This window comes from Carcharhinus amblyrhynchos, chromosome 5 (genome assembly GCF_965287045.1).
Source record: "Carcharhinus amblyrhynchos chromosome 5, sCarAmb.v2.hapA, whole genome shotgun sequence".
NCBI lineage: Eukaryota > Metazoa > Chordata > Chondrichthyes > Carcharhiniformes > Carcharhinidae > Carcharhinus > Carcharhinus amblyrhynchos.
In genome coordinates this window covers 36,212,833-36,233,811 of record NC_137328.1, presented here as the reverse complement: position 1 = coordinate 36,233,811, position 20,979 = coordinate 36,212,833, and the positions used below count along the sequence as shown (strand labels likewise).

General features: G+C 43.2%; 1 protein-coding gene and 1 long non-coding RNA gene across 2 annotated transcripts; one reads left to right on the top strand and one right to left on the bottom strand.

Annotated features, from left to right (window-relative positions):
• Nucleotides 1–1,680: 1,680 nt before the first annotated feature.
• Nucleotides 1,681–19,534, top strand: LOC145343422 (cysteine-rich protein 1). Its single transcript, XM_080189651.1, has 4 exons — nt 1,681–1,776; nt 2,701–2,795; nt 13,534–13,588; nt 18,490–19,534. The coding sequence occupies exons 1-4, from the start codon at nt 1,734–1,736 to the stop codon at nt 18,570–18,572; spliced, it is 276 nt and encodes a 91-aa protein (XP_080045777.1). The 5' UTR covers nt 1,681–1,733; the 3' UTR covers nt 18,573–19,534.
• Nucleotides 16,851–18,512, bottom strand: LOC145343423 (uncharacterized). Its single transcript, XR_013886703.1, has 3 exons — nt 18,397–18,512; nt 17,156–17,220; nt 16,851–17,055 (listed from the first exon to the last, which is right to left on the bottom strand). It is a non-coding gene; the product is annotated as an uncharacterized LOC145343423 (long non-coding RNA).
• Nucleotides 19,535–20,979: the final 1,445 nt, after the last annotated feature.

The following is a 20,979-nucleotide window of genomic DNA, read 5'->3' as shown; positions in this document are numbered from 1 at the left end:
GGACTATGGCGACTTAACCTTTTAATGTCACGACCATTTGCTGTCAGAGACAAAGAGTGGGTAGCTCAAGTCAGAAAAGTTCTTAACTTGCCAGACTCACCTTGGTAGAAAGACTTCTGAATGTCATGATCTTTGTCCAGGGGTGGTGGGGTCGTGGGTGCAGAATAGGGTTGTGTCTGCACCCCAGAAGCAGAGCATTGGTGGCCATGAGGGCAATCTAGTGTCATGGTGGGCTAGAAGGCCTGGCTCAAATCTCTTGAACTTCATCCCAGTTTTATTAAAGACTATTATTCCCTCATCCCCCTCACATCTCCATGTCACCTCCATTCTCTCCATGCCAACTCATGCCAGCTCAAGGCCCTTTCATGCCTATTTACACTATGTACAGAACCAATGAGCCATATTGTAATGATGGTATGTATGGAACTGCAAAAAACAAAAAAAAAATCACTAATCTGCTTTTGGAAAAATAGCTGCTGTTCCTAAATCCCTATATCTCTGTAGACTTGTCAGTCAGACAGACTATTACAATACCAGTAGATTTCATACCCCTCGCATTTCTTAATCTTGTGCAAATAAAGACTGAAGCATTGACAAAAGAGATCACAGTAGGAACAACTTATTATAACAACTAAAAGATGTCAATCTTGCAATGTCAACAGTTTTCTCCAGTTGTCAAAGTAGAACCCGCATACTGAGATAATCCTTTTATGACCTTGTGTTCTCTCTACCAAGCGTTCATAATAAGATCATCTAGTTCCATTGAAAGCGTTCTTACACTTCTCCTCATCAGCTCTGGACATCTTTAAAAGATGTTGGAAACAAGCTGCAAATTTCTATGCTGAATAGGCCCATAACATGAAGCAGCTGGGAGACGGTGGCTTACTGGTGACAAATAATCTGGAGGCACAGCTAATGCTCTGAGGACGTGGGTTCAAAGCCCATCATAGCAGTTGGTGGAATATAAATTAAGTTATTAAAATCTGGAATTATAAAGCTAACCTAAGTAATGGTAATCATTAAACTATCATCAACTGTCATAAAAACCTATCTGGGTTCACTAATGTCCTTTTGGTCTTACCTATGTGTCCCTCCAGACCCACAGCAAAGTGGTTGATTCTTAAATGCCCTCTGAAATGGGCTGGAGGTCACTCAGTTCAAGAACAATTAGGAATGGTTGTCCAATGCTGGCCTTGCCACCATTCATCCACTGAAATAATAATATTTTTTAAAAATGTGCTTGGAATACTAACTGAAAGGGGACACTGAAAATGATTCTCGCATCAACATTCATCATCCTTAATTTTTTAAATAAAACTTTTGATCAAAAGAAAATAATTGACATTGATCACAAAAATAAAATGCATCATCCGTCACCTTAACCTACAATATTGGTCAAAAAAGCAATCAAACTGAAAAAAAATGAAATAAAAACCTATGTTAAAAATTTTCAGGAAGGTTTCTGTCACTTCTTTGTTTCTTAATCTCTGTAATAAAGGAATAAAAGTAAACATTCTGCAGATCTACTTGGTTGTGTAACTTCATGGCTTTTGGCTGAAATATATTTAATGTTCTAGTCAAACTTGTCAGAAACTTCTCTAATGGGCGCCCTTACAGAAAACCACATCCTGGAGTTAAAAGTGAAACACGTCACACTTGCTGCTTTTCCTGTCAGTTTTGGATTTTTTTTAAACTGCATCTGCTATAGGATCGAATTGACAGAATTTCAGAAGATGATTTCATACTGTCCAATCTGTGGGAAACCTGTCTATTTTGGTGAGTGTGCGTCCCTTTGGAAACATGCAGCCGAGATAAAGGAAGAATTCATTCTGTAAGCTTATTCCTGCTCATGCTGACACAGCATTGTGCAATACACCACAACTATTCGTTTACAGAGAGGGACAGTAATAATGAATGTGCAATCAAATGTGTTTTCTGATGGTTTTGGGGATGTGTTCTTTCTGTAACTGGTTGAATTTGGCCTCAGCCAGGTCTTTTGAGTTAAGACAACAAATTGTAGAAACACTTCCTAACCATAGCTGGCTCGGTAATGGTGGTTGTCGAGATGACTCTGCAATGCAAGTGCCTGGCTTGTGAGAGTGGATTCAGTACCTTACTGATTAACTTTTTAAGTTAATCAGTACAAACTAAAGCTGGACGTTAGTAAAGTATAACCAGACTAATGGATTTCCCTCCTAATAAACATACAGCAAATGCCTTGTACCATATGGTAAGCAAGAGGAAATAGGCCCGATGAGCTTACAGCTCCTCATCTTACACCTGTTGCTAAAGGAAGGAATTGGTCTTTTATAACGGACACATTCTGATTACATTGTCATTGCACAATTAGCAAATATCACACAGCATAAAAGTCATAGCATCGTTTTTCAAGGAAAATCTCAATGCAGTGACACCGTGTTTTAAAAGTCAGCCATCGGATACCATTTTAGGAGATTATAAAGTGTATTCAGGATAACGTTGTTTAGACAAACAGAAAGAATATTGGTATCACAGTGAAACATGTGTCAGGGACCAGATTTACCTTTCTGAAAAAGTGGGAGAATCTCTCTTGTTTGCAATGTAGCCGGCATGAATCAAATGGATCTGGGCATTTTAAAATAGGATTATAAATGACTGTGGCTGCAAGTGGTGGTTCTCTATTAAAAAGAGAATCTTCATTAAACTTTTCTCTTTTTACAGCGGAGAAAAAGCGATCCTTAGGCAAAGACTATCACCCTCTTTGTCTAAAATGCTACCGGTGTAAGCGACAGTTAAGTCCGGGCCAACATGCAGAGGTACGTAATGTCCTGAGCTTCCATCTGTTTGCCCAGTGTTTGTCTAGCTGTATTATTACTCGAGTCTGGTTCTTCAAGCATGCTTTGTAGCTGTTTTCTCCTTGAGGGAATTGTAAGCAATCAGAACATCTGGGCCTTGCTTTTTAATCATGAACATCAATATCTTTTTCCCCATCCACATACGGAGTTGAAACCTAATTATGTATCATCCTGATCTGAGTTCGAATTCCACTACTGGGATTCTCCTCATTTACATGGCAGTGCATCTGGGAGAATATGATTTTCATCAAGGTTGCATGCTTAAGTAATGGGTGTACTGTCACTATCGCTACTTTGTGTGTGTATATGTTTTGTATGTTGGTGTGTGTGCGAATACATCAGTGTAAATGGGCTGCTATAGCAGCAATGGCCACTGAAACCATTGGGATGAATAAAGGGTACAAATTCAAAATCACACTGACTGATCTCAGCTCCTCTTCAGGGTGAAAGCTAAACTGCAAAAGGGGGTATTTTAAAAGGAATGTTTTACATGAGTTACAGACTGAATGGGTAATTTAAAGCAGACAGATCGCTCTGAGTCATTTCAAAATGAAATGCTTTATGCAAATAGAACTTTGGATATCAAAATGTCTATTGTGGACATGCATTTCAAAAAGAACAGAAGATTCAGACAATCAACGATTTCAAAGCACAAGTGAGAAAGACTGCAGTTTGGTGCACATATCTTTTTTATAAAAACCTGTAAAGTGCCTCAGAATCTAATTCTTCAAGATGAAGACTGTTGCGGTAAAAATGCATTCAAACACAGCAAAGCTAGCATAAACATTAACGCTTTAAACTTTTTTCATGTGTATTTCTTTGTTATGGATATGTCAAAGAATCAAACACAAAAAGATGACGGTAAATACAATATGCAGGAGTGCAGTAGCTGCTGTAAAAGCAGGATATTATCTTTCAGTAATACCTCCTCTCTGGACTGGCTACCAGAAGGAATACTCAAAATGAATTCCAATGATATATCTGCAAATGGGAGTATTTAAATGAATGTAGCTAAAAGAGCAGGGGATGGCTCCTGGTGTGCCAGCAAATATGTATCTCTCAATGAACCACACTCAAACAAATTAAATGGTCATTTTTAATAACGGTTGTTTGTAGGACCTTGCTGTAGACACATTGACAACTGAACTTCCCTGCAACAGTAATTACATCCAAACATGTATTTCATCAGCTGTGAGACACTCTGCAACTCCCAAGGGTTTGAAAGGTGCTGGATCTTTCTTTTTTCCACCTCTCTAAGTCACTATAATGAATCAATCGCCACTAAATGTACTAAAGAACTCAGTTGGTTTTCCATCATAAGCTGGTTCATCTTAGTGTGACCTTGATGAGACATCACTTATTATCTCGCTCCCCAAGAGGATACCTATTAGTTGGCCATTAGATAATCAACAAGCACAGATCAGTAGCTCACAAGCAGGAACTTCTACTGAGTGGCATCAAGAGCAGCTCTTCACAAAATATGCCGATATTCTGTCACCATCCTCCTAACAACAAGGATTCACACACGATGTCGCAACGAACATCCATTAAGCCAATTACATCCACTTTGCTGTTGCAGAGATTGCATGCCTGCTCTCGGTCTAAGCAATATAGTCATCACAGGCCCAAAATAGAGAGCTGTCTCTTGTTTTCACAGATGGGGGTCCGAAAGTTGGATCTGTGGAAACCAGGACCACATTTTATGTACAGTAGGCAATTAATTAGTTGCCACTTAATAGGAGCTGTTGGCCAATTAGAGGCCTGCCTACCTAGCAGCCTAAGCAGTGCCACTGGGAGCAGTGCTGACTGCTGGGACTGCACCTATAAGAGGACACATGGAAGAACTGTGCTCCCACAGCCAGGTAAGTGGAGGCTGGGGGCACCTGGGCTGGCCAGGCTGACCTCGGTAAGAGGTGGTTGGTGAGGATAGGCAGTGCCATTGGCACAAGGTGGCCATTGCTGCAGAGGGACACCTTCATAAGATGAAGTGTCAGATCACTTACCAGGCAGGGTGAAACCATGATCAGGCAGGGGATGAGGCTAGCCCAGTGCACTGGGGATGTGCTGACACTTGTGATCCTGGTTTGTCTAAGCTAGGACAGAGTAAAGGATCAGGGGACCCAAAGAGGTAAAACTGAGGCTTTACCTGATGCAATATTTCAAATATATCTCAGCCTTTTGGCTAAGATGAAGCCCAGGAGGGGGTGCAGTGCCTCATCCTGTCAGCTTCCATCTTGTTTCATTGAGCCCAGGATGGGATGCAATCTCTTGTCTGGCATCTTATTTGTCTGTCATGTGGGGACTATGATTTGACTTAATTTGAATTGGCTTTCTTGGTCAGAAATAAAGTACTGAAAGGTACCAAAACAAAAATAAATGCCCAAAATGGGATGCATCTGGGGTGCCTCATCTTGTCAGCTTTGGATTTCGTTTGTCTCCCTTGTGGGGACCATGAATTGGATTCAATTGGATTTTAGATTTAGATTGAATAAAAATTTGAAAGAGTTGTCTAAAAAGGAAGGTCTCCCAGCCCAGGCCTATTGGGACGCCACCATTGTGTACCTGATGGTTTCCTCACTTGGTAGAGGGCCCACCTGCCCAGCAGCAATGGCAAAGGGCCCTTAATTGGCCATTTAAGTGGTTTAATTGACCTCTTGATGGGAATGCTGTACTTCACCTTCCCTGCCATTGACAAGAATTCCCGCTATGTCACAAGGCAGATTGACAAGCATCCTACTCTGGCTTTCCCTCACTATTTTAGAGCATCCCCTCCATCCCCCTGACTTTTTCTATCATGTCCTTTGTGACTGGTGAAATTCAGCCCAGAGTCACATAGTTAACCTGTTAACCTTTGGGTGGCACCTTCCCACAGAACCATGCAAATCCTCAGACTTTCTTCATCATGCAGCAGCATGATGGAAGATCTGTTTTGGAGTAGTTTGCAAGATGTCAGCCATCTACTCAGTCTACTCATCCAATGGTTCATCCCAGCAACTTAACTTGGGGCTTTAAGCAAGAGATTTTAGCCACAGTGAAGGTGGTTCTTCATTCTGGGCACTCAGTGAAAGGTTACAGTGAGCTGGCTATTTCAAAAAGTATGCAAATGTTAAGTTCCAGATATCATGAAATTTAAGTAATATTTAAACATATTTGAAAGAAAATAACGCTGTTCCATTTTGTGTTTTACACAAGCTTACTTTAAAACATAACCCTTAAACATCATTCAATCCCACAACCTCTTCTGTGAAAATAAAGTTCTCTTGAAACATAACAAGACAGTTAGGATCCAAGTAGCTGCTCCAGTTTTGCTTTTATTGTTGTCTTGTTGTATGTTGTTGCATGAAGAGATCCAGAGGCTTGTGTCTGGTTGAATAAAACACATAATTATACATATATACATTTTTCTTTGTTGACAACCTGTTCTTCTTGGGTTGGATGCCATAATCTTATCCCTCTCATTCCAGAGGGAACGTTCGTTCCATTCATTCACAGTGTGGACTCGGGTTTTATTTTTCATTCAGGTCCACCCTGTTCTTCCTGCAGATAGAAGGTTTAACTCGCTTATGTTCCTATGTTCCTTACCCTCGAGTTCAACCTGCAGTTTGGTTTCTAATGCTATGTTCAGTTTCTTCATGTGTATTTGTGCCTCTCTGAGTTTTGCTCTGGGGAGTTGGTGATCGCTTCTCTCCTGCTCCAGGATCGGCTTTGTGTTGTGTGTGTGAGCTTGAAGCTCCAGCCTCGATGCTATGGATTTCCCTAGTTCTGTGACAGAAACTGTTTGACTCTGAAGTTCAGGCTCAACAGTTTGCTGCTGCACCTTCTCTGTATCTTCAGTTCTGAGTATGTTGGTGCTCACACCAACCTGGAGTTTTGGCTGGTCTGACTGAAGAAGAATATTTTCTGCTGTTTGCAAAGGGGCAGGAACAGCTGCCTCTGCGAAGAGTGAAGACAGTTCCGAACTGTCCCAGTCAGGATCATCAGCATTGGTGAACCTCTCACAAGTCTCCCATTCAGTGTAGTTGATTGCAGTGGTTGGTTAACATCTTCTGCCGTTTTAAGGAGGTTGTGAACAACACAGACATTGCTGCTCAGGAGAGAAAAGGGTTATTTGAGGATGAGATACAGAATTTTGACTGTTGACTCATTGTCATACTAGAGCAACTCTTGAATCAGGCCCAGGATGGCTCGTTGGATTCCTCTGGTGCCATACAGTGGTGTGTCTGTTGTCTCGAATCAGAAGTCTTTTAGTCACAGTTCCAGATTTAACAGGACTGTCACATTGATTCCTGTGTCTAACTTAAAATGTGTGAGCTGACCATTTACAGATATGTCAGCATTCCAAAATATGCATCTAGGATCCTTGATTTCTCCCAAGAAGCATTGCTGGACTTTTTGTTGGTATGGTCCATCTATCTCATGGGATCCTTTGCATGTCTCGCGGTTTTGGGTGGTTGCAATGAAAGCACCACACAGAGATTGCTGGATATTGCTGGTGCTTGGAAGGTATTTTGGCTTCACAGCATTGATGTGGACTGCCACTATTTGTGTTTTGTTTGGCAGTTGCTTGCCTTGTCCTGGAGTCACTTTGTTCTTTTGATGCTTTATGAGCTGGACTGTTGGGATTGCTCTGTGCCAACAGTCTAACTTTACCACACAAAATGGATGGTGGGGTGGCACGGTGGCACAGTGGTTAACACTGCTGCCTCAGGGACCTGGGTTCAATTCCAGCCTTGGGTGATTGTCTGTGTGGAGTTTGCACATTCTCTCCGTGTCTTCATGGATTTCCTCTGGGAAACTGTCGGTTTCCTCCCACAGTCCAAAGACAGCTGGTTAGGTGGATTGGCCATTCTAAATTGCCCCTTAGCATCCAAAGATATGTACATTAGATGGATTAGCCATGGTAAATGCATGAAGTTACAGGGATAGGGTAGGCCTGAGTAGGGTGCTCTTTCAGAGATTTGATGCAGATTTGATGGCCTTCTGCATTGTAGGGTTCGATGGTTTTATGGTTTTGCTGCTGGACTATTCATTGCCTGATGGCTGCTTTTTCCAATGTCTTTTTTAGATTGGAGTACATCAGAAAGAGTATTGGCTACTCCTACAATGCTTAAATTGACAGTTAAAAAAATGGTCTGTCACTGCTGAATTTAAAAGCTTATTTTGGCTTTCTTTTTGGACATTGTTCACCTTTTAGCAATCCCGCTGGATTCTTTGACTCTGCTTTCAATCAGGTCTCACATCGGATCTCTACACACTGTCGTGGAGTCCTTTTATGCTGCAGAGTGGATCTTTCCTCAGTCCTTCAGCTGCTAAGCCTGTAATGGAGCTTCATAAACTATCTCCAGCTGTGAATTCAAGATCTTCCAAGTTAGGCACACTTCTCACGTCAAACTGCAGTCTTTTCACTTCTTCACTCTTAGGGATTTTGGGCTCCTTCACCTGCTGCCACCATGTTGTACGGTTGTTTGTTGTCTCATGAAGAAGCCTGGAAGCGTTATGGTTGAACAATAACTGATTATTAATAACACATAACTATGTACATATTATATTTACATGTAATTATATATATACACATATGGTACAGTCCTAACCAGGTGCTTTCTTCATGATGACTTCTACTAGGCTCATTCATTACTACACTCTACAATGTGACTCTAAATTATAATGTGGGTGGTACTGTTTTCCCAGTGACACATTAGCCCTTGTAATTCTGAACACTCGAATACTGCATTACGATGAATGAAGGGGGTGACTTCTGGAGTAGGTGATAGAATAAATACACAATACACTCACATACCTGGCTCAAATTAATGCAGAAGAGACATCTCAGATGTATGCAGAGGAGGAAATTGTTACAGCTCTAGAAATTAGACTTTAGGGCTCTGTTGTGGGTGGATGTATGTCAGAGGTCTGGGGAGGGGCCATTTTTAAAAAAGGTGGCAGAGCTAATCTGCATCCATTCACTTAACATCCATGTTAGGCAAAAATCTGGATATAGTAACTAATGGTGAAATGACTACGTATTTAGATAAAGAGAAAATATTAGTCAGCATGGATTTAAGAAGAGGCAACATGATCAACCTTATAGAATAGATTCTTGCCCTGACTGCCTAGGCAGTAATCTAGCAGACCAGATTCTCTTGATTTTACCTGAATAAATAAAGACCTGAAATCTGCTCCATCAGGTTACTGTTCAGGTGATTAAGATAAGACGCACACTGAAATTTCTTTTGAGGATTTTACAGATATTGTTCTGTTTCCTGTGTTTCAATGATTTTCATGAAGGCCTAGAAAGAATGGCAATTTGCAAATTGAGAGGGGCAGGTTAGCGTAGTTAGCTGGATTGCTAGCATGTGCTTCAGGATAATGTGAATAGCATGAGTTCCATTGCCAATCTGGTTAAGGCAAACTGGGGGTCTGTGTCCTCACCCTGCGATATAGTAAATGAAAAGAAATGGCAAATCAAGACTGAAGTACATCATCTCAGGATGAGGCATTAGCCAACAATGAGCCACAGACCTGCCTTCTGGCAGTAGTCTTACCATTTATTTGACAAAAGATTTAGTTAACATCTCAGAAAGACATTGACAGCTATAAAGGGATATTGATATGATGAAATTATGAATCAAAAGTAACAGATGGAATTCAATCAAAGTACAAGGTGATTTTTCAGTTAGATAAAACAATAACTATATTCTGAATGTAAGTAAGCTTGGTGCTAAAAAAGAGCAGAAGGATTTGGAGGTAATGTTTCACAGGATAAAGGGCAAAATTTAAACAAAACTTAACAAATTCTAGTTTTAATTAAAAGAAGCAGAGAAACCGGATGTAATTGTGAAATAAGACCTTAGTTGGAGTAATGTGTGCTTTGGGCTTCATACGACAGGAAGGACATTGAGGCTTTAGTGATGGTACAATGCAGATTCATTAGGGCCCAGAATGATTTGAAATGCTGGTTATTTTCTCATTAGAGTAGTACAAGTTATGGGATGAGGCAATAGATATGCTTAAGACCAAGAAAAAATAGGACAGGGTAGATAGAAGCAGACTGTTTCTTGTAGTTATTGAAATAGAATGGGCAACAAGACACACAAAATTAAACATAAGAGACAGAAGAGCATGTACAAAGAGTTATGAGATGTAGACTTTGGGTTAATGGTTGAGGAATTACCACGGGGAGTATTTTATCTATGGCTGTTTTTTAAGTGGATGGATGCGACATGACATTATTAATTTGAAGTTCTGGTTGTTTGAATTCTCAAGCCCCATTCAGATATTGGCAACCAACTGCCCACTGAAGATGGTGGAAAAGGGTCAGTTGGTTAACTGATGGCAGATGATGATTTGTCCGGCTGTTAAAGGGAGGGTTTTGATAGTCCACACTAATGTACTCTTAAAGGGCTTCTTCTTCCCGTGGACCAGGTTTTACAGAGTGGGACAACCAAAGAGGATATTCTGCTAAATTGGTGACTAACGTGTTCTTGAGGTACTAATGAGATTATCGATCCCTGATTTTCAGTTAGGTTCTCAGATGAGCTGAGTGGGTGCCTCAACTGCGTAATAAAGAACACAGTTAAAGCATTGATAGGTGGGAGCTGAGTCTGAATGTGGCAGTAGGTTTTCAGAAGTGACTTTAACTGTGCAGACAAACCATTCCAGATGGGTGGAGTGGGTTAAAGTCACACCCATGTCAATGTTCGAGATCAGAAGGATAAAGGGTTGAAGGGATATATGAAAAGAGTGGGTAAATATAATTCAGATTATTTGTTCATGAATGGTAATGGTTAGTATGGGTTAGTTGGACTGGACGGCCTAATTCCATTTGCAACTTCTGTGTATTTCTAACTTCAAAATCATTCTAAGACCCTGTATGCACTAATGGTTAATACATTACCAAAGTTATTTTTTATTTTCTGTTCGAAACCACATTTTATTTACAAAATAGTTGGCTGCTACTTTCTTTTGCCTTTGATTCCAGATGGGATATGTTATCCTCTGGAGCTCATAAGCTTGTGCTACCGAATAAATCTGTTGGACTTTAACCTGATGTTGTGAGACTTCTTACTATGCTTATCCCAGTCCATCTCCACATCATCCTCTGGAATGCCAGGAAAAGTGATGGACAGGATTGATAGATGAGATGTGCAGAGCATGGATTTGTAGACAGATTGTTATGAAGAGCAGGGAGATTAAAGTCATCTTTACACAAATCGGTTCTGTGGTGGACAGTTCACTGCTTATCTAGACAAATTCTTTTCTGGTTTGGTGTTTGCTTTATTGAAAATTTATTCTCAGATCTTTTTCAGATCAAGAAAATAGCATAAAAGTTCTCACTGTGGTTAGTGTAACTTTGATTGCTTAAGATTGCTTTTCTATGTGCAATGAACAGCTCTCTAGCTTGGCTGATTCAAAGATTCGAGCCCACTTGCAGGTGCTCAACCTATACAATCTCAGCTGACAATGTAGGATTGAGTGAGACATAAACAAGACCCCATTTGGCTGTTGATATTGACGTAGAATATCCCACTGTGTTGTTCATTCAGGGGATGTGGGTGTTGCTGGCTGGGCCACCATTTATAGTCCATCCTTAATTGCACTTGAACTGAATGTTAGGCCAGTTAACATAAGAACACAAGAACCAGGAGCAGGAGTACTCCATTTGACCCCTTGAACCTATTCCTCCATTCAATAAGATCATGGCTGATCTTTTTGTGGATTCAGCTCCACTTACTTGCCCGCTCACCATAACCCTCAATTCCTTTACTGTTCAAAAATTTATTTATCCTTGCCTTAAAAACACTCAATGAGGTAGCCTCAACTGCTTCACTGGGCAGGGAATTCCACACATTCACAACCCTTTGTGTGAAGAAGTTCCTCCTCAACTCAGTCCTAAATCTGCTTCTCCTTACTTTGAGGCTATACCCCCTAGTTCTAGTTTTACCTACCAGTGGAAACAATGTCCCTGCTTCTACCTTATCTATTCCCTTCATAATCTTATATGTTTAAGAGGGCATTTAAAAGTCAACCACATTGCTATGGGTCTGGAGTCACATGTATCTGCTTTCTCAAATGACCTAGCATAGCAGTGCCGACCTGTGCTGGGGAAAGGCCAGACCAGATAAAGACAGCAGATTTACTTCCTTAAAGGACATTTGGGCCATGATTCTCCCACCCCGAGAGAATAATGCAGCGGCCGATTCATGGGGTTTGCGGAGGCGTTCACACCCCGTGCGATTCTCCCAGCGCCAGATTTCCGACAGCATCTGCTCCTCACTGGAAATCGGGGGTTGGGGGGAGACCCGTAAATGATTTGAGTACAAATTCCCTACAATTTAAATGAGATTAGTGGGCTCAGGATTGAAGTCTCCGAGCCCGCTAGCCTCTCCCACCCCCCCTCAAACTGTTTCACTCCTTCACCCCAGCGGGGATTACACTTGCTCCCCACTTTTAGGGAACTAGCGGCCCAACCCTGCTGAAGTGAAAGGAGGGCAATTGGGGTCCCCCAGTGGGTCGGGCAGTGATGCTCCTGGGCTTGGACACCCTGGCAGTGCCCAAGGGGCAAAGTGCCAATGCCCAGGGGGCACCTTGGCACTGCCCATCAGACATTAGGCAGTGTCAAGGGGGTGCGGCCTATTGGTGGGTGGGGCCTGATGGAGGCATGATGTGGTGGGAGTGGGGCTAGGGGGTGATCGGTGGGAGTGGGGGGAGATGTCCGGCTACCACTCTGCATAGGGATTTGTCAGGGTTGGAGGAAGGCCAGCAATTGGGAAGGGCTGGGAGAGGGGAGGGCTCAACCTGCTGGGGGTGCGGGACTGTGGGGCGGGTTAACTGCTGGGGGCGAATCTGGGGCGGGGGGGGGGGGCAGTGGCGGGCGGTGGCTGGAGAGATCATGGCAGGCTGGGAGAGTGTCGGGGCTGGGCCTGGGAATGGTTGGGGAGGCAGCAATTGGGTCATGGGGGAGCGGTGGTCTGATGTTGCGGGGGTTGCAGGGCTGGCTAGCAGTTGAGCTGGCCAGCAAAAAGGGAGATTGTTAGCATAGATCCACTGCGCATGCTCCAATCTCGGCACTGCCAGATCGGCACATGCGCAGTAACCCACTCACACACTGATTTCAGCCTCCCTGGCAGGAATTGGCCCTGCCCCTGAAATTTAATGATATCCAATCCCTATGCAGGCTGGTGGCCTCTGCAGTGCACAGAGTGTGGAAGATTCTTCTCTGAACTCCCACTGAAAAAGAAACATGAATTATTACAGTTTTCACACAAATTCAACACTTCAAATTTTTTGGGGAGAATTTCACCCTTATAAACCATAGATTTTTATGACAATTTACAATTGTTGCATCATTAGATTTTAAATTCCAGAGTTTTTTATTGAATTCAAATTTTGCCATCTGCTATAGTGGGATTATGAACCATGGTCCTCAGGGCATTTGCTTGGGTCTCTAGATTATTAGGCCAGTGTCAACATCATTACACCACCATCTACCTCACTGTAGCTACTGATGGTTATTCACCTCACATGTTGTCTCTTGCTGTGTGCAAATTGGCTACTGTGTTTGTTTCTCTAGAATAGTGACTATGCTTTAGCATGAATTGTTTGTACAGAATTTTGGACCATTCTGAGGATGTAATCAGTGCTTTTGAAATTATTTCATTGTTTTAAATTTAAATCAATTCAATTTTTTTCTTTTGTTTAGTATGATGAGAAACCATACTGCAATCACTGCTACTTACAGTACTTTGGACCAAGAGGTAAGAGGACATTTTACTAATTCACAGACATGCAGACATGTACACAGATGCACAGGGGGCAGTCATTCCAGAATTTGGGAAAGTGTCAGGGTCTGACTGACAACCAATGTATTGGGCAGGTTTTCTTTCCAGAACTTCTGACATTCTGTCAAAAATAAAAGGGGGGCAGGTTTCGCGCCATTGTATAGGGGAGATGGAGCCTAAGGACATTGGTAAGCCTGGCTGCAAAGGGATTGGGCCATGTTTAAAGGGTATCTTGAGCAAAGGAAAACAAAACTGCCCCATCCCCAACCACAAAGGTTTCATGGGCTCCTCCAACCCCCCCATGACTGGAGCCTACACTCCCACCATCTACCCTCCCCTGTAACTAGAGCCGGAGCCTCTACCCACCCCCACTCCCACATCCCGCCATGATCAGAGCTGCTACTTCTTCCCCTGCCAACCAAACCGTTAATGCCGGCACCATCAACCTCTCCCTCACCCACCTTTTCCCCGAATATCAGACTCCTTCAAATCCCCACTCAAACAGCCATCGCCAGGATTCCATGGTCCTACATCCACTCCCCTCTACCACTGCAAATAAATGAAATCCCCTCCCCCATAAGGGTCCCACTATGGTCCACCCAGCACTGCCCCTGGCATTTCTCCCGGTACTGCCCCCAGTGCAGGTTGGCACTGCTATGCTAGATCATTTCAGAAAGCATCAAGAATCAATCATATTGCATGGAGTAAAGCTATGTATCATTGAGAGCAAATTCCCTACTATTGGGGGGGGGGGGGGGGGGGGGGGCAGCACAGTGGCACAGTGGTTAGCACTGCTGCCTCATAGCACCAGGGACTTGGGTTCAATTTCAGCCTTGGGTCACTGTCTGTATGGAGTTTTGCACATTCTCCCAATGTCTGCTTGGGTTTCCTTTGGGTGCTCTGGTTTCTTCCCACAGTCTAAGGATGCGCTGGTTAGATGGATTGGCCAAGCTAAATTGACTCAGCACTCACCTTCTCATTAACTGGAGCACCTGAATTGGACTTTTAAGGACCATGTCTGTTTCACGCTGATTCTGGATGGGGAACGCGGTGGTAAAGGGGGAAGTGCCAGTAAGGCTGGGTGTGCAGTCTATTAAGTCAATTCAAATTGCATGCAAATGCATTTCGGCTGTTTAGGGCATGGTCCCAATCATGGCCATTTTTGGGCCATGGGGGAACCAGCACGGAGGTGAATAAGGATCGCGCTACTCACCTCACACCTGACTTTATTAAGTTTTCACGCCCAAAAACAGGCACAACTTTATGGTAAGATCAAGCCCAAAGAATTAATTGTTAGATTACTAATGAAGAAAACTTGCAATGGTCATGTAACATTTCACATAGATTGGGAGGTCTAGTTACCGACTGGTTTGGATTTTGCCTGTACCATGTGCACAGTGGGAAGGAAATGTACTAGTCACACTGAACTGGGAGTCTTGTACGCTGGGTATGTGTATCGGGGTTGTGTGATGCATGGCTGTAATAACTGGATTGCAAACCTTGCAAAGCATGATTGAAGTACATAAGAGCCAAAAATACCTCCATGAGGCATGGCTCCTGCCAAGAGAGTGTTTTCATTACGTCACCCTTTGTACTTCAATACATTCTTGCCAATTTGTTGATTTAACAGTTTTTGCTTTATGCAGCCAAATAGTTGTTCTGTGTCCATCTGAGGAGGGTACCTGATTGAATCTGGACTGCACTGGGTTGCACAGTGACTGCTGGTTCTTTTTTGTGGAATTGAGTATCTGCTGTGTCATGACCACTTGGAGTGAGCACTCATGTGAAGAGTAAAGCACTGGGGATAAGGCTATGGTGGGGTGACTGGGCATGCAGGATAGCCAGACTAAAAACTATATTTGCATGCAATCTTTTTATATTTAAAATAGAAATTTCTTTACTTTAACCTGGCTTTTTTGATTCTATAATATTGTTTTTGTAGCTTTCAGTATTAAAAATGTTGCAAGCAATGATCCCATTAAAATTGTGTGGGAATTTGATCCTGGAAATTGTGGTGAGATTGTGCCCTCCTCAGCTGACTTGGCCAGAGTATTTGGTGTTAGGGTGGGTACCAACTTTGCTTTGCGTGGGCAGATGCCCAGACCACAGGCTATCTACTGGAAGTAGTCATGATGTGGGTATGCCGCGTTGGACTGGTGTAAACACAGTAAAAAGTCTGACAACACCAGGTTTTAGTCCAGACGAAGGGGCTAACCCGAAAGCTTGCGAGTATATTATCAAATAAATAGGTTGGACTAAAACCTGGTGTTGTCAGACTTTTTACTGTATCTACTGGAAACCAGGACACCTGCCATCATACAAGTGAGTTGGATACAAACTCCCATGCCAGATGAGGGATCAGTGTATCTGGATCCCAGTCTACAGCCATTCTCTCAGGCTGCTGTTGGTGGTGTGGAAGTCCGAGCAACTCCAGCGGCTTTTGCTGCAAGAAATTGGTGTTCGTTTTTCGAACAGGAAAGCTCAGTTGCCAATCAAAAGGATGAAATAAAAGCAAAGATCTCTGACTGCAATTTTAATTCTAAATAATTAATACCATAATATAGAGATCAGGTCAATATAACTTTATGTGGAATTAAATAATGGCACCATTTTTACATTTAGAAAAAGAGAAAATATGTCAAAATAATTTGTGATGTCACTGTACACTTTGTGTCCAGAATACATTAAGTCAGGGCTGATCATAGAATCCCTACGGTACAGAAGCAGGCCATTCGGCCCATCGAGCCTGCACCAACAACAATCCCATCCTGCCCCTATCCTTGTAACCCCAGGTATTTACCCTGCTAAATCCTCCTGACACTAAGGTTCAATTTAGCATGGCCATTCCATCTAACCTGCGCATCTTTGGAACGTGGAAGGAAACTGGAGCACCCGGAGGAAACCCACACAGACATGGGGAGAATGTGCAAACTCCACACAGATAGTGACCTGAGATCAGAATTGAACCCAGATCCCTGGTGCTGTGAGGTAGCAGTGTTAAACACTTGTGCCACTGTGCCACCCACTTCTGCTGATTAAAGCCATGTATTGTCTGGGGGTTGAAATAATTTGCTAAGTATCTGACACAAAAGGCCCTCTTCCTGCAGGGCAGGGATGCTATGTACATTGCAAAAATAGACCCACATATAGTTAGATGTATAGATGTCACTACATGCGTATGGACAGAAAAAAACATGGCTGTATAAGGTAATATACATACAAACACGCTCATATAGAAACAAGTGCAATGTGTGTAGACTGTTCGGGTTTCCTGAGTAGTTTTTGTTTTCCTTGCTGGGTGTCCACATGCATTATTCTTACAAAGAGTTGCTCCAGGACTTGGTAACACGACATTGCAAGTGACCACTTGGAAACATTTGTCATCATTCTGAGATTAATGGTCCTCTGATTTATAGCCTTCCTTTCTGCTCAGTGCCTCCCTGCTGAAAGAATAACAGAGAACAGAAACTCCCAGAGAATCCTGGATTAAACATATACAGACTCTTCCACACTGCGTGTGCCATGGTGTCCCTTAGTACTTACACTGGCACTCCTTCAGCCCCACAATTTCCTCCAATCAGTGATGTTGGTGTAGGCCACAGATATCTCTGTAATAGATGGACATGTCAACATTCTAGAATTGGAAGTTCAAAATATGTTTCTGTGGTCAGTTTGACCGTCTCATTTACATACTGCACAGATATAGACTATTGGGATCAACAGGTTTTATGCTACACACACACACACACACACACACACACACACACACACACACACACACACACACACACACACACACACACACACACACACACACACACACACACACACACACACACACACACACACACACACCTCCAGCTCCCACTCTACATTTTCTGGCCTTATTGGAACAGCCTTCACATCTCAATGTGCCATATTCTATGTCAGACATCATTCCACCCCTAACCATGACAAAGAGAATGAAAGACATTTAGCTCAATCCTGGCTGGAGGTCAAAGGCTGGGACCACAACCTGCAACTATCCAGTGGAGAACTAATAATCTAGAGTTATAAAATCCCTGCAGTTCTGTGGGAGGCCATTTGGCCCATCGAGTTTGCACTGGCCACAATCCCACACATGCTCTATGCTTATAAACCTATGTATTTGCCCTGCTAATCCCACTGACACAAGAGTTAATTTAGCATGGTCAGTCAACCTAACCTGCACATTTTTGGACTGTGGGAGGAAACCGGAGCACCCCGAGGAAACCCACACAGACATGGGAAAAACATACAACATCCACACAGACAGTGACCCAAGCTGAAAATCGAACTCAGGTCCCTGCTGCTGTGAGGCAGCAATGCTAACCACTGTGCCATTGTGACTCCCAAATCTAGGACTGATAGCTGTGATCAGGTGGCACCACATGAATTCTGCATCCAGATATACATCATCACCCAGTACAGGTTTCACTGGGCAACACAAGGTACATATCACAGCACCTTTCCCAAACAGACTTTAAAACGCAGCAAAAAGAATGGGTCTTAAAACGGATGATTGGAAAAATAAGTCAGTTGGGAAAACAGCTGGCTTACCAAAGAAATTTGTTAAATGTGCAATAAGTGAGATGTGAAACTTCCATGATGAGGCAGTTTATCTGGGACTCTGGTGACAGGTGTACAGCATTGAGAGATTATTTAACCATAAAACGGTCTGAAATCTGATCAGCAGAGGTCATTTGCAAAGGTTTAAAAGCTGCACATTAAATTCCTCAGTGTATTGTCTTTACACAGACATTAACCTTTTCAAATTGACAAAACCAATCCGGTTCTTTTATTGATGGGTTCTTGAATTTTCATTTCTCATTCTCTTTATCATTATTTCTGTTTCGCAGGAGGAGCAAGACGGCCAACCTCTCGATCCACCCTCGGAGCATCTGGATCCAATGTTCCGGTTGAGAAACCCAGCAGCACTTAGAGTCATCTGCTTGGGGATGTGTCAAAGATGAAAGAAATCGGAACAGCAAAATGAAAAAGGGAAGAACTTGTAAAGAAATTGTCTGAGTTTTAGAAAACAATTGACTGTTATCTGCCAATACTGTGTACTTACACAATGGTTCTCAGACCAGCTTCCAGTTATATAGCTTTGTATGTGATGCCAATGCTGGTAGCTTTAGAATGTGCTGCTACTTCTGCCATCCTGCCTGTACCCTGGCTTCTGCCAACTGCTTGTAATTCTGGCTAAGTCCAGCTTTCAGAGAGCAATATAAATGCCTTCAGTTCTTCAGTGAGTTCACTCTCTCTGCCCACCATATTGACCCAGTTGGTAGGAGATCAGCTGCTGTGAAAATATCACAGTTAGCCCATCTCTGCAGATCTGTTTATGTCTCACATCCCCATGAAAGAATTTTTAGCAATATTTCTTCTGAATCCAGTGTAGCACCCAAAATATAGACCTTTACTTGCAACCAAACCTCAGTAATATTAGCAGCAAAATATTGTTTTACCTGTAAGAGTTTTATACTTCTCTATAATGAAAAAAATACATTTGTACATGTTCCCTTGATTTTACTGTTGTCATATCTCCGTCGTTCTTCTCTGTCAGTTTTTCCCACTTTAAATTCAATTTAGTTTAGAAAATCCTGATGTAAACTTGTCACTCTGTGCATTCTGGGCACTGAATTCTCACAATTCTCTTAGAATGCTTGCTGAAAAATAAATTGAAAAGCCCCTTTTTTCTCTGTACCTGAAATTCCTCATCTCTGATAGTTTAACTAATGTAACAATTAAAATATATATATATTCCATGGTAATATGTGTACATTGAATCATCTCTTGCATATGTTAATGTAGGTACAGGAAGACTCTCCTAAAAGCCTAATAATTTGATGCTGTGAGCTGAATGTGGATTGAGACTTTGAGATTAACTATCCTGTATACTAATTTCCCAGAAAATATCAGTATTGTTCAGTCAGCTCGAAGTGTCGTTTTTCTTTCAAACTTAGTTGACCAAAAGCTAGAGGACAAATATCTAAAAAGCTTTATGGAGGCACTATGCATGCTGAATGCATTTTTAACAAAGAGATGTATGCCATAAATGAAAAGTTCAATGCTAATGGGTCACATTTGTAAACATCAAATTTGCGTAAAAACGAGGGTAACTCCCGCTGGCTTTTTTCAGCGGGATTTTCAAAATGAATCTCCCACATTCTGAGCACTGCAAAGTGCCTCAGGGAGATTCATGCTGAAAATCCAAGGACAGGGCCTATTCCCACTGGAGAGGCCGGCAGCATAGTGCTGAGCAGGCCGCTGCGCATACGCTGATCTGTCAGCACTGATACTGACGCAGTAGCCCTGCACTTCTGCCTCCTGATCACTGACCAGCTCAGCGACTCCTCATTGCTGGCTGTGCGAACCCCACCCCCTAATCACTGGCCTCTTGGTCCTGCTCCGGTGTCTCCCCATCCCCCCAACAGTCCTGACTTCCCCTATCCGCCACACCCCCCCTCGGCCCCAGCCCCTGCCTCAGCAGCCCTGACCCCCGCCCCCCCTCCCCCCCAACAACCCTGGTCCCCCAGCAGCCCCTATCCACCTCCCCCCCCGCCGCCCAGATGGCCAGCCCCTAATCACCAACTTCCCTCCCTTTACCCGCGATCCACCTATCCCAAGTACAGAGTGACAGCGAGACCCCTCACCCTCACTGATTGCCCCAATGGGCCCCGCACCTCTGGCACCACCCACTTGGCAGTGCCTGATGCCCAGTGGGCAGTGCCACAGGTCCCTTTTGGCATTGCCAGTTTGTCTTTTAGACAGTGCTAGGGGGTTAGACTGATAATGCCCAAGGGGCACCCTCCCTTGCCCCTGACTTCCTGGAGGGCCTCTCTGGTCTCCCTTCACTCCAGCGGGATCGACCACCAGTTCCCTGTCAGTGGGAAGCTGTTGTAAACCTCTCTGGGGTGAACCAGTCCAATCCCGGGTCTGCTAATGATATTAAAATCTGGATTTTAACACCTAAATCAGCTCCTTGCCATATCTGCTATGTAGCTGAAGGCTCCAGAAATCTTGTCCCCAGAGATGCACGGAGGCCGCGGTGCCCAGCGGGGAGCCCGCTAAATGGCCTCCGCTGATGTCTCCTGCCCTGTTGCATGGCAGGCTGGGAGAAATGCCCCCACCCCTCCCCCCCACTAATTACTGATACCTGAAACTGACAGAGAGAAAAACATAGACAGGCAGTTTCTTTCCTCATTCCAATTTGATTTTGTTTTAAAAGTTTGAATCTTGAAAACAAAGAAAGCCACTTCAAGAAGGATGGGAGGCAGGAAACAGATTGAAGCATCCTGAGGCCTCTCACAGCCTGTTCCTGGGGAAGTAAGAGAGAGTGAGAG